The following is a 14,735-nucleotide window of genomic DNA, read 5'->3' on the forward strand; positions in this document are numbered from 1 at the left end:
CATTATTCAACTGATAACATCCTGTTTGAGATCAAGGTAAATATGTGATCCTCTAAGGCTGGGAGGACCACACATGGGAACCTATGGCTAAGCTATTAGTCAAATACAAATGGCTTTCTCAAGAACATTAGGAAATATAATATATTTGTTTGCAACAAAGATTCTTTAAATTCTGTCTTGTTGATGCTGTAAAGTTTGCCATTTTTTGCAAGGTCTGAAAAAATCATATTACAACAGAGAGACATAAGGAGAATAGAAACGTGTTTGACCCATATCAGACAAAAGATCTAATCTTAGCCTACTGCTCTGATCTACAAATTGGTTCTGCTTAACCCCAGGTCAACTCAATGGTCTCCCTAAAATAAATAAAAAATATTACAATTATTTGAGGACAGGTAAAAATGTATGCGGCAAAGATTATTGGCCAAGGTCTGTAATCTTTCAATCGGATATGAATACTTAGCAACATTTTTTTATAAACATACATATTTTTCTAATCCTTGTCTTAGTCAGCTATATATAGCTAGTTAGCTACAGTATAGTTAGCTTATATATAATATATAGGCTATAAACTATTCTTTAGCTAGCATCCTAGCTAAATAACACATAATTCCAACCCTTTGCCGTTAACAAACCAGTAATATTCGATAACGGCTTGCTATATTGACATTACAATAGCTAAAGCCTTGTTTTTTGTTAGCTAACAAGATATTCAATGTCGGGATAGACTCTTTAATAAGTCCATGGATAGACGGAACAAGCTTCTATAGGAAGAAGGATGTGTCTGCAACAAATCTTATCTGGCTTGATTTGCAATTAGAGAATTATTTCTAAAACCAAAACTTCGGTCTTAGCTCCATTTTTGCTCGTTGTCATCACCTAGGGCGTATTCACACCTGCCTTGTTTGGTTTGAACCAAACCAAAAAAATCGCTGGTGTGAATAAAACCATCGATCTCTGGTGCGGACCAACAGTCGGAATGTCTATTGGATATTTGGGCCCGATATCCAATATACATTCCGTCTCCTCTTTGCTCCATGTTGAGCCATGACTAATTTTAACCCGACTGTCACGGTCCGACAAAAGCACGTAAAAAGTATGCTGGAAACACACATAAAAATTTGACGCATTTAACACATTCCGAGTCAGGATGAGGGAGAAGGTGTTCGACCGATCCGCAGATCAATGTATATCACGCTGTATATCCATGTTTGATTACTTTCACCTGCGCTTTCCTCCCCCTTTTTTTATTTAAAAAGGGGGGGACCTTTTTGTCCGATGATTGAACGATCTTTGCACACATGTGGGTTTGTTGTCATTTCTGCGAAAATTGCAATGTGAAAAGGAACCGCACCATCATTTTATTTTGGTCCGGACCAAAATGAGCGAACTAAAGGACTTTCCTGGTGTGAATACGCCCTTAAATTACCATATTAATTTTGGATATATCACCCAAATTACCATATTCATTTTGGATTTGTCATCACCAAAATGACCATATTCATTTTTTATAGGTCATCAAATTACCATATTCATTTTGTATAAGTATGTACATTATTAATGATATACAATGACATTTTGAATTGTGGAAGGTTTAACCTTCCACAATTCTAACCCTAACCTCGATTTAACAATGTGTTTCTAGAGTGGCCACTACACAGGTTTGATTTTGAGAAATGTTAGGTCGTTGATGTCCAGACGTTTTATCTTGTTCCCATTGGCTACGGAACGTTCTGCCCAAAACGCGTGAAAATTAAATTTCATATTGTTCGAATCTATCTGAAACAATAACTCACTGACCCTTCCACACCTAACCCTAACCCTAACCTGTAAACCTGTAAACCTGTAAACCTTACCATAACCCTTAACATAACTGGGTTGATTGGCTAGCAGAAAAACCCAACCAGCTGGCCTAAATCCGGAGAGGGGGAGCTGGACAAGCTCCGCCCGTCTGGCTCCGGAGTGCCCCACTTGGTTTTAGCGGAGGCGTAGTCTAGGTACCGGAAGACTTGCGCTAGTTGAGCATTTGACCTGGCGGCACTGACCTTACTGGTTGCAGAGATTCAGAACTACTGAAGATGATCGCTTCAAGTTTTAGGGACTGCAAGGTAAGTTCTGTAGCAAATCCGGTAAAATGGCATGTGTTAGATAACTTTTGAAACGAAACCTAACATTCAACATCATTGGACTAACGTGTACAACTTCAGAACAAAACATAACTATACAGAACTGGCAGTATTTGGATTCATACTGTGTATTATACTGCACAGAGCTTAGCAGATAGGAGATCGAGATAGGATCCACAGAAACTCTATATGGGCTCATCAAGGTAACGAAGTGTTTCATCTGCAACTGGAAACGACCCGACAAAATGAAACATATAATTAGTCAAATTAAGAAATTACTAAAATGACCCCATTCCTCCTTTTTCCCATGTAAAGCTATGCATAGACCACTTCGTGGTTCTCAAACTTTGGTACGCGTACCACTGGTACCACTTTCGATTAAAAACAATACTATCAAAATACTAGTACGATGGAAATACATGTACCATGAGATCATGTTCTCACTTGCTGTGTGTGTATGTGTATGTGTTTCCATGTCTGTGTTCTAGTGCAACCACTTTCTACAGCTGACAACAGCTAACAATAAATAATATTATTTTTAAGAATATATGTGCCTCCTGCATGAGATGTGCGTAGCTGAATAGGGCCGCAGGCCTACGCTACTATATTTTGTTATATTTTATAACATTTGTCATAATGGTGCTACTTACGGAGACAAATATTTTCTGTGGTGGTACGTGGTATAGAGAACCACTGGCATCGTTTATTTTCGTTTCAAGTACATGTATTCGCCTCTATACCTATTTACACGAAGGAGTATTTATTAACATTATTCGAAAGCTGAAACAAATCAAACTTGTATTAAGCTATATTGCTTATTACAAGTTTGTTTTTTTATTTATCTATTGCTCATATTAATTGTTCGATTATTAAACAAAGACGATTTATGATGAGCTGCAGTTCTAGACGCCGAGCAGCCTGCATGCACGTTATTGATTGATGTTGGAGAAAGTTTGTACTTTACCCATGGTTGTATAATAACAGTGCTTTACAAGGCTGGTTATCACCATCCTTGGGTAACATAGCGAGGTAGAATGTCAACAATCAGCACCGTTGCCTTTTATAGGTTGTTTACTGGATGAAACAAATGTCTAAGTCCAAAACAATCGTTTATGTCAATGTTGTGTGCGTGTGTGTGTGTGTGCTTGTTTATCCAGTGTGGCTTCATTACCCAATGAAGCCTCACCAAGCCCCAGGGTCTAAACAGTCTGACTGTCAGACTCCAAAAATAAATCATAATGTAACATAATAACCATCCAGGATACATCATATTTAATATGGCAGAGGCCTACGGTCGACTCTATGTGGCATAATTTCAGTCTCTAAATAAACAGTGAACTTTATAATTTGGAAGTCAAACGTCGAGCAAATCATTGGCACAAACAGAAAAAAAAAAAAAAATGCTTTAACAAGTGGTAGTCTATTTTCTTCATCAGAGTCCACACACACACACTTGCACACACACACACACACACACACACACACACACACACACACACACACACACACACACACACACACACACACACACACAGAGACTCCCCTCTTAATGTGACCCCCCCCCCCCCCACCCCCAGTGTTTTTTTGAACAAGCCCTCTCTAATAAACAATAATGGCACACACATGGGGCTAGACATCCACCAGAAATCGCCATAGACCTAGCCCTGTATTTTTCTTACAGGGGAATTCTTTGTGCAAAAGGATAATCTCTGACCATCTCTGTTGGGACAGGCATGGAAGGATGAGGGTCTTCCATTGACAACAAGCAGCAATGAGGCCTGCAAAATGTATGACGCAATACTCTCTCAGGTATCCGATCTCCTTTCAGCCACTCATCCCTCTGACACCCACACACACACACACACACACACACACACACACACACAGTTAATCAATGTCATTCTGTATCCAGTATGTGACCTGGCGTAATGATGAAACTTTGGGTGGAATATCAGGCTGCATGACTGCAATTAAGGAAGCCGATCCAAATTTTGGTACGTATGAATGCGGTGCAACATTTGTGCAAAAAGAATCTGCAGGGTAAATTCATTCCTGGTGTCATTCCCTGTTTAAATCATCATCAGTCCACAGATGACTGGCGAGGCCCGTAGATCCGATCTGGGACCAGGACTGTTTAATCGGTTCTCTAACAATGGTCCCTTTCCACCGCAGTCATGGGCCATGTGATGACCACCGGTCTTGAGCTGGTGGGGACAAACAGCTCCATCAGGCTCAACCAACGCCTGGCCAGTGCCGTGAAGACCACGATGGAGCTGGCCGCAGCTCAGGACATCACACCCCGGGAGAAGCTCCACGCCCAGGCTGTGGAGCACCTCTCTGTCGGGTAGGAACATGGCTATGCTGTGAAGTTGGATGGTCGAGAAACGTGGTTGCACTTGTGATTTTTAGTTTTTGCGGTTGGCAACAATGCCAAACTAATAGGAATCATTTTGAACATCTTCAGATGAGAGACAATGTTGATATAGTTCAATCTAGAGCGTTTATATTGTGCGCTGATACTTATGGAGAGGCCTTATATAATATTTTAGTAAATAAAGCATTGAATATGATCAATGGCAGGGATGTTTAATTGTCTTGCGCGGAAAACAAATACGCTTGTGAGGAAAATACTTTGCGTATTGCTGACACAATTATTCTGAACGCACAAAACTGTGTGTCTCTCTCTCTCTGTCTCCCTGTGTGTGGGAATGGTTTGGTGGATGTAACAATTACAATTTGGGGTGTTGTTGAACATGAAATGGGACTGCAGCAAAAAGTATTTTAATGCAGGAACAATATGGGGTGATGGTAGGACGGCATCATTAACATACTGATTATCCAATGGCCATATTTTAATTAGGAAGGCAGCACCAGCAATTGGCAAATAGGTACTACAGTTAACACAGTTAGCATAAGATGAATATAGATTTGGAATTAGATGTACAATACACTTATGCTATGTTATCATACTTGCAAATGATTGCAGGACCAGCCATACACAATAGATGGCCCAACATCCGTTATGCGGTATATCTAGCCCTGGGTCACATAGTGAGGTTGACTGCATATAGTCCACACAGTTGCCCTTATCTCAGTTGTTAACTGTGAAACAAACATCTAAATCCAAAATAAAGCAGTTTTTCCATTCTTGACTGCCGTACAAACATAGTGGTGCAACATGGCAGGGTCTGTAGAACGTAACGTTCTTATGAATAATATATAACATTTCGGCCAAGCCCGGTCGGCTATGACCCCAAATGCAACACAGTGCACCTTTTAAACACATCAAACATCTCCTGTGCCTTTGCTCATTTTTTGAGATTGTGCCAACCGTAGATGGATGCACACCTGGAACCCTTAAGCGCTTAACCGGTTTGTGCCGGCTGCTGCGCGGCGCAACATTGTATCTAGTAGATACAATGTTGCGCCGCGCAGCAGCCGGCACAAATGGGTTAATGGCCTTGGTGTAAAACGTCTTCGTTTTTGAACATTGGAGGGACTTAAAGGCCGACGCTTTCTCCTTACAGGAACTTTCCTAAAGCATGTGCTGTATGGGAAAGTATTCTGGTGGAGCATCCCACGGACCTGCTGGCCCTGAAGTTTGCTCATGACGGCTACTTCTTCATGGGTGCCCAGGTTCAGTTGAGAGACTCTGTGGCCCGGGTCCTGCCTCACTGGAAGCCACAGATCCCCCTGTACAGGTATTCACTCACTTACTCACCTGAGGCTATCTACGCCCAAGTGCTTCAAACGGGTGACGTAAATACAATGTCATCAGGTTATACGATGATGTCCAATTATTTAGAAGGCTCTAGTCCGATAGCACTACCGCCGCAGGACTTACGTGGACTTATGTGTTTGTCTTGACATGCCCTGCTTAGAGAGGTTAACACCTATGACCAATTGTTGCTATAATAAGTTAATCATGTATGTGTATTTGCAAGGAGTCGCAAATGATGTAATCATGTATTGACACCAAATCCAATTCACACCTGGAAGACGGTGTTCAGTATGATGGAAAAGTCTGCAGGGAGACAAGGGGGGTGAGATGAAGCTCCTGCAGGTCGATTGTAATGTAATCATCATATTGACTAGTTAAAAATGAAAGCACGGCGCTTTTCATTCATTCACTCATTCGCTCAATCAACATTGTGTTGCCTTAGGGCCTTGGCAGCCGGAAAAAATCGATATGCCCCCTAATTACCACAAAGTGAGCTCTCATGATGTCAGAAATTGAGGCGATGCATTGAGATTTCCAGTGCATATTGTGTAATGTGATTGGGTTTCCTCTGTTTGTTAGCTACCTGAAAGGCCTGTACTCCTTCGGGTTGCTGGAGACTCATTTCTATGACGAAGCAGAGAAAGCTGCCAAAGAGGTAATCACTGTCCTCTTCATTAAATCCAGTGTTTCCATCCCCACTTCGTTTCCCCCTATTATCATGTTAATTAAAAACATTAAATCGACTTCCTTCATGTAAACTGTGCAGCTTTAGCTTTAGCACTTGCTAACTTCCCTCTAGCGTACATTTCAAAAGTAGCAGATACTAAGAACTTTATTTTCAGCAAGCTGCACACTACAATATCTTTTGTGTATTTTCTAGTTATTTTCAGAAGAGCGTCTGCTAAACGACTTAACGCAAATGTGCCTGATCAGGGTCTGGAGATGACGAGGAACGATGCCTGGTGTGTCCACTCTATGGCCCACATTCATGAGATGAAGGGCGAGGTCGACAAGGGCCTCAAGTTCCTTGAGACCACCGAGACGGACTGGCAGGTGTGCTCCCAGTCCTTTCCTTCGTCCATCACTTCCTTCTTCTAATACTTCCTACTCCCAAGCCCCATGATGAATAATATATCCTCCACATGGAGAAGATTTAATAACAACTTGTGTCAGGAATGTTTCCAAAGTCTACTTGTGTGTCGAAAAGTTATTCATCAGAGATATTTATTTGCTTATTTGTCCAGGGATGCGACATGCTGGCCTGTCATAACTACTGGCACTGGGCGTTGTACTATATCGAGAAGGTAATAAATATAATGAGTTTGCTCAGTCAAGCGAATAGATTGCACTCAAATGCATTGCAGGGTCTCTTGCTGATTGGCCCGGTGTCCCATTAGTGAGTTGAAAGGCACGGCGGATTGTCACTAATAGATCCAAACAAGCTATCTTAAAGGGATGTGCCATGTATTTTATTGCTGCTAATTCAGATTTATCTATCGTTTCTGTATTTCTCTCCTCATAGGGAGACTATGAAGCTGCACTGAAAGTGTTTGATAGCAAGGTCAGTTATTCTTTATATTTTCTTCTTCTGGCTATGCTCCTCTTTTTGCTCCACACCCATATCGACATCAACTTTGCTACGGATAAGAAATAAATTCTTAATTGTGTTTTCTTTTGTCTTTGTTATTTTTTTCCTTGGTAAATGCCAAAATGTGTGTTTTTTTAGTGTACGTCCATTGTGTGTTGTTTGTGGTTGGAGGCTGACATGGCCTTTTCTTCATGGCAGGTGCACAAAAGCCTCAAATCTACTGGAGCCATGTTGGACACGGTGGACGCCTGCTCTCTGCTCTACAGACTGCAGATGGAGGGTGAGGACAAGTCTGTTAGACCTGGTTATCGTTTGTTAACCAGGTGTAACTGGTTAAACCTGGTTGAACCTTAAGGCGTCCTGTTGACCCTGGTTGTCATGGTGTCTGCTGCAGGTGTGTGTGTGAAGGACCGATGGCGGGAGCTGGTCCAGGCCACGCTGCCTCACACCGACGACCACGTGACGGTGTTCAACGACGTCCACTTCCTCATGGCGTCTCTCGGGGCCAAGGAGGGCGACGCCTCCCAGCGCCTGCTGGACGGGCTCCGCGACCTGGCCCAGTAAGCTCTGCTCCATCATCTCTCTCCTCCCTTCCCCACCGCAAAACCGCCCCCCACCCCCACCACCACCCTTTACATAACTGGCCTTCTTTCTGCCTCCGCGCTGTAGACAGGAACGAGTGCTGGCGCGTGATGGATTAAGGCTAAAAAATCGTCCTGGATTCAGAGCTGCGTTCTGTCTCCCCCCCCACTGCCGTGTCTGAATGGCGGCCGTTGTGCTCGCAGCCGCCGCTGGCCCGTGTTGGTGTGCGTCTTGGTGCCTAAAATGTGTTCTGACACGGTGACCACAGCCTGTCCGCCCCAGCTGTCCTGTTCCGTTCCCGACGGCGACAAGACTCTTGGAGAGAAAAGCTTGTTCTGTTATGTAATGTTAAGGAAGGGGCAGGGCACGGGGGGCGGCGCTTCCAGGGAGTAGGAGGTTTTTAGAGTCATCAGGTAATGGGGGATTCCTGAAAATGGACTGCAGGGGCTCTGCATTCATTGAATGGTTTGTGTACTAATAATACATTATATTTCTTATTCTATCATATGCATAATATACCATGTTTTACTGTGGTAGCGTTCGATGTGGTGAAACTGTTTTACATAATCCACATTTAGCTCTAATTTCACTTTACATATCCTTCTTTGCTTTCTTGGGATAGAGGCATCTTTGGATAGGGATAATCCTAAATGGCTTTCCAAGGCTGAATATTCAGCGTAATGCCAGAGATTCCATGCATCATCCTGCCTCTGTCACTGTCCTCTTTCAGTGCCTTATTACGAGTGCCATGGTGTGATTCTCCTATCCTGACAAGCATACAGACCTTTTCTACTTTCTTTTTACTTACATTTTAGTTCTCTGAAATCTAAGAAAGAGGGTCCTTAACAGCGGGAGTAACTGAAAAACGAATAAGACATTTCGGTCATTGTTATATCAATATATTGGATTAATTATTAGTGATATTTCTTGCATAATTACAGCACAGCAAAATTTCAGGGACTAACATCAGCTGGCCAATGTTCTGCGAGGGTAACCCTGTTACCCTGTTAAGTAATAAGATACCATCAGTTAACAAGATAGCAAAAATAAGAATTCTCCTACAAAATACAAACAATAAATAATTTGCCCTCAAAAGTTATTGATTTAGTACTTTTGCATTGACAAGGTGATAATAGCTTAAACATGTTTTGGAATTTCCTGGCTAATCTTGCATCTCTATGGAAAAAAACAACAAGATTTAGCTCTCTATCCCGGGTGGTCCATAGAGTGTGGCTGACGCTACTCAGTTGTACTATGTTTGGAATGTGGTCCCATCCATTGCTATGAATTTACCTTTTTGCTGGAGTAGTAAGGTTGTTTTAGCAATAGTCAAAGCAGAATATATGGTCAAACCCATAGTGTTTCCATTCTTTTGCGGAGGCAAACAACTGCATCTTGCAATCTTCTTCGGTAACCAGACACCTAGTCGTGGATTATCCCTTGCATGCGAAAAAATGTGTATAAAGCTTTGTTTATCCTATAAGAAGCATCCAGTAGAGAATACACAGTACATATGTTTAAACAACATTGCTCCTGTGCTGAAACTAAACCTAATTCGGTTGGTGCTGTGCCCCCCTCCACAGAGCCCCAGGGGACAATTACCATCACCAGCTCTCCATGAAGCTGGGCGTCCCCATGTGCCAGGCCATGGTGGAGTACGACCAGGGCAACTACAGCCGCACCGTGGAGCTGTTGCAGCCCATACGCTACCGCCTGAATGAAATAGGGGGCAGTGATGCACAGGTGAGGCGAAAGGCCAGGAGAACGAGCGGGATGGCTGTGTGCAGACCGAACCGCAGTCTGGGCCGTGCTAAGACCTATTTTTTGTATTTGCGACCATTGAAATCGATTGTTTCGGTGCAGACACCAGGTATTGTATGTTGAGGGGATTCTATTCCCCCTAAGTGTACACACAGCTTACAAAACATATCCAGTGCTCAAGGGAAAGGGAGAGGGTCTTGTCTTGTTTTGTTAATCTTCTCATGGAATTGTTTACTGTGGCTGCAGCGGGACGTGTTCAACCTGCTGCTCATTCAGGCAGCCATGAAGTCCAGCGACAAGCACCACAACAAACTGGCCAGGTAATGAGACAAGCTCCATCTGCAATATTTCCTATTTTTATATTCATTCATATACGGACTCTTATCAGCGGCACGTTTTGTTTATAACGGCTGTCGAATATATAGGAAGCTTAAAGAGTCGTTGTTAATTTGCATACACACACACATACACACGCACAGATAAAAAAGGGCTCGCGCTCAAACTCGCACCCATTCCCTTTCATGTTGTATTCTCACATCGTGTCCGCATAACCCCCGTCGTCTCTCTGTAGTATTATTATATTTTATCCATCATTGAATGACGTGCTTTTTTTTTCTTCCATCCGGAAGGCCTCGTAGGGGAAGGATTGAAGATGTCCATTGATCTCTGTGTTCTCCCCCTCTCCTGCAGGTGCCTGCTGATGGAACGAGATGCTCAGAAAGATAACTCCCCACTCACCACTCGTCTGATCCAGAGATCCCATGCACTTCACGGCTAGGATGCAACGCACATTCCCATCCCCATCTCAGTGCTCCTTTCAAAGGCATCTATATTACCTAGAATTAATTGCTATGAAGGAAGTAAACAAGCAAACCCTGATGTTGCCAGTGAACCCCAACATCATGCTTTTTTTCTCTTTCTTTTTTTTACTTCTATGATCATGAACATTGTAGTTTGTGTGGCACATTTCATATACAACGTCTGTCATTGTAACATTCAACGTCTGTCATTGTCAGCTCTCTGGCCTCTGTTTAGGCAGAGTCCTAATGTTGGGAATTGGTATCAATAACCAGGAAGGAGGGAAAATCAATTGAAATGTAACTAGATACAAAATGCTCACACATCCTCACAAAATGTATCCAAATGAAATAAATCAATCATTGATTGAGCAAATATAAAATGAATAAATTATCAATGTATTCATACAATGCGTACAATAATAATGTATCATTAAATTATAATTATTCTAGGGGTTTGTGTTGTTCAATTGTGCCTACAGGCTCCAATGTTGTTGGCAAATAACATATATATATATATTATTTGGCAATAACAGTGGAACCTGTATGCCCAATTAAACAACACAAACACTCTGTATATCTGCGTTAATTATGTTGCTTGAAAAACAACATTGCAGATCGTCTTTATGTTCAACAGCAAAGGGACACAATGCCAATCCTACCCTGCACACAGCGGGCAGTAACTGCTCTTCCTCTCTCATCCCCATCACCTGCCTCATTCTTTTTATCTCATTCTCCTCAAAGCTGAGCTTTGATTGACAGCTTCTGTTCATTTTCTTCTGTGTCAGTTACTAAAGTAAACGGGGTAAATTGATTTTTAAATGCAAATATCGCCATCCGCAGCCTGCATAATCGTATAAGGAAAATGCACATTTATATGGGTACCTCATTTTAACATGAATTTCCAACCTTTACACAAACAGAACTATAAGGAAAGCAATGTCCATCTTCAGGAAAGGAGTGGCCAATCTACCATTGGATGGAATTAACATTAATTCAGTGAAAGTAATTAGCCGGCATCATGATGGACGGTCACCTTTTGAAGCAATGCGTCTGCACAGGAGCTATTCCTCAGATAATGTCTGGGGAAGAATTACAGGTAGTCCACTGCTAAAATTCTGAAGTTACTTCATCTGTATCAAGCATTGATTGGGCTACCTGTCCAATTTGTGGACATAATCAAGGAACATCCGTCATGAGTAATGATGGCATCAAGATCATCCACTCCGCCTACTCACACACAAGATTCTTCATGCAGTCCATCCACCTACCCACGCACAAGATCATCAGAGGTATCTCCATCAGAGGTATGCATCCCTATCCAGGAGTTGTTGAGCTTGTGCTCAATGGGATATTCTCTGTTTGCTAATAGTCCAATAGGAAGAGGGGGTCCCCTGTAGCTTTAAAGATAAAGTAAGGAAAACTATTAAGGTCTTGCCTCTCAAACATAATGGTATTTCACTGAACAAGTTATGAGTGATAACCACCATAACTATTGAATTATGAATCATACACATACAAGTTAAATGTTTTCTCATATAATTTTCAATTACAACTTTCAAGTAGATTGAAATGGTTATTTGGATGAATCAACATGTCACAGTGGCGTACTTTACCTCTGCTACTGTTTGAAAAGTTGAAAGTGCTCCGACATTGCCAATTTAATCTGGGTCTTGTCCAGTGTCCAGTCCGTTTTGCATATTCGTCAAATTGGAAAAAATATAGCTATGTCACATGTCTTTAGGTAAACCTAAGGTTAGTGGTATTTCTGTAATCCATAATACTACCATCCAAAGAGGTTCTCTTAAGGGTTAAAGCTGTTAAAAGATATGGACTAAGATGATGAGTAAACCACGTTTTCAGAGTAAGTTAATTCCCAGTGTCATTCTCTACTTAATCATCATCAGTACACAGGTCACAGGTGAAAGGTGAGCCTAGATTCCTTTGACCATATCTGTTTTTGCAGATATGGTCCTTAACATGAGTCATGGGCCATGTAAGCACTGTTCTGAAGCTTGAGAGAACGGGTAGCTCCATCAGACCACAACTACTGGTGTCTGAGAATCTAGAGCCTTCCAAGACACTCTTAGACAAGTGGACAAGCTTTTGAAGAAAATAATGTATCCTGACACTATCCTGACACAATTTTTCTTAACATACAATCATCGGCCGGATCCAATCGTGTACATAAAAAATAACTAACTTGAAAATAAATATCAATTTTGTATTATGCATGAAGCTCTCTGCATGTGTCACTGAGTTTACACTGGGCCGCCTGGCTAACCCAGCTGCTCAGCCTCACTGGCAATGTGTGTCTCGGCATGCCTGGCCAAATGGCTCCCCAGCTCACCGCCACATGGCCTTTTCCAGCTTGACTTTGTTCCATCCTCCCTCCCTCATACTCCCATAGTAAAACGTTAGTGTTGAAGAAAACCCAGACTGACATACTAGACGAGCATTGAGTCTATTTTTTATGACAGTTTGGCCATGGAATGCAAAGATATACACGCAAAGTGCATCAACAAGCATCTTGAAAGGGCAAGGCCTACCACAAGAACATATAGAACCAAGAGAGAAAGCCCCGGAGGAATTATAAAACAAATAGCCACGCAGGCTGCAGGGGCGAGGAGGCACATATACATTAGAGGTATTGGCCCTCAAGTGGGACTGCAGAAAAATGTATTTGAATTAGAAAACAATAGAGGGTGATTCTAGGAAGGCTTTATTAATTGAGCATCAACAACGGTAAAATCAATAGGTTTGTTATACAGTTAACATAAGATGCACCAAGATTTACAATTCAATATCATTCAATTAACTTGCAATTATATCACTAACACATTTCTGCACGACCAGTTATATGCAAACAGACTCTAACTTAAGACGTTTGTTTGATTACTATAATACTAATTTCTAATATTTAGGCTTTAGATGTTTGGTTAAAGGCAGGGCTACTGTGGTATCTCTCAGGGGCATGGATCACCTGCTGGTTCCTTGGCTACACCCACGGGTTGAACTTGGCCTTCATGCTGTACGCAGCTCTTTTTGGTCGGCAACGGTGCAGGCCTGACTGCTGGGCGTGGCTGAAGGGGAGGTCACACTAACGTACTAGCCAAATATTTATCTGCCCTGCAATAAATCCTAGCAGGATATTCTACAGGAAGAAAATAATGGTCCATCAACTGTTCATCGCACTAAATATTAACATTTGAAGACTCCTTTCTACACCTACTGCATGTGTTTGAAATTAAATGAAATTCGTATAACACAGGACAAGTATGACTGCAATACAGAATCTTTCTCAAATTCATAGAAACACCTCACACATTTTAAACTCTCATTTTCTGAGATTGTGCCATAGATTGGGTGCATACAGGAAAACCATGTGTGCTTGCAAATAAGTGCTTATATGCGCACACAACTGCTCAGGTACAACCCAGCTCGCTCACTGAATAACTGGAGGTAATACGCGACCATGTGCTAAAATGGCTGCCATAATACAATGTCAACAGGTTATACGATTATTTATCAGGTTGCATATTGCTAAAGCATGACAACAATGTATTGTTGACATGGTATTCTTAGAGATGTTAAATGCTGTTCGCAATTAATGCTACCATAAATTAATCCTGTTTCCGGCAGACCACTTTTGCAAGTACCTTTTGTATTAGCAGCCGGGAGTCCGGGACAATACTTTGTATTATGGTGGTATGGTTCTGTTTGGGGAAACTACCTTCAAACAACAACTCTGAACCAACATAGTTGCCATGACAGACTTACTGATAGCTTAACCAAGGTTTAAGTCAAATTAATTGGTCAGATTTAACATGCATTGGATATAAGGGTTATACCACATTATAATGTACATAACTTAGCAGCTTTATCCTCACATATAGTGCTAGGTTTTCAGGACACATGCTGCGCTATGTTAGTAATCAATCAACGTCACATACTGCCCAGCCATCAGCAAGTTTCAGTGATTTGGCGGCATTTTACCATGGTGCAAAGGGATGCTTAACGAGCCATCGGCTCGGTTCAGTTTAGCGTGTTGTTCTGAAAATTTGTCCAGGGATATACTGACCGTGTCCTGTAGACTCTCTCCAGTTCGTGAAGCTCAATATATGTATCGGCAAAGAGTTACGTATTATGCAGAATTTAGT

At 41.9% G+C, this 14,735-nt stretch overlaps 1 protein-coding gene across 2 annotated transcripts; it reads left to right on the top strand.

Annotated features, from left to right (window-relative positions):
* The first annotated feature begins 1,985 nt into the window (after positions 1–1,985).
* On the top strand, positions 1,986–10,909 carry ttc38 (tetratricopeptide repeat domain 38). Of its 2 annotated transcripts, none has more exons than XM_079744095.1 (14): positions 1,986–2,108; positions 3,858–3,935; positions 4,039–4,120; positions 4,299–4,470; positions 5,654–5,827; positions 6,427–6,502; positions 6,781–6,900; positions 7,092–7,151; positions 7,370–7,408; positions 7,634–7,715; positions 7,830–7,995; positions 9,601–9,760; positions 10,025–10,098; positions 10,469–10,909. In XM_079744095.1, exons 1-14 carry the CDS (start codon positions 2,079–2,081, stop codon positions 10,554–10,556), a joined length of 1,401 nt encoding a protein of 466 aa, XP_079600221.1. In that variant the 5' UTR covers positions 1,986–2,078; the 3' UTR covers positions 10,557–10,909. The 2 variants fall into 2 exon arrangements, with proteins under 2 accessions (XP_079600221.1, XP_079600222.1); XM_079744096.1 differs by having other exon boundaries at positions 2,078–2,108; positions 3,808–3,935.
* Positions 10,910–14,735: the final 3,826 nt, after the last annotated feature.

Source organism: Pollachius pollachius (assembly GCF_949987615.1).
Source record: "Pollachius pollachius genome assembly, chromosome: 9".
NCBI lineage: Eukaryota > Metazoa > Chordata > Actinopteri > Gadiformes > Gadidae > Pollachius > Pollachius pollachius.

Coding starts and splice junctions, on each gene's coding strand:
- ttc38 (XM_079744095.1), top strand. CDS start 2,079: ATGATCGCTTCAAGTTTTAGGGACTGCAAG. Junction 6,503..6,780: donor CAGAGAAAGCTGCCAAAGAG/GTAATCACTGTC, acceptor GTGCCTGATCAG/GGTCTGGAGATGACGAGGAA. Junction 9,761..10,024: donor TAGGGGGCAGTGATGCACAG/GTGAGGCGAAAG, acceptor CTGTGGCTGCAG/CGGGACGTGTTCAACCTGCT.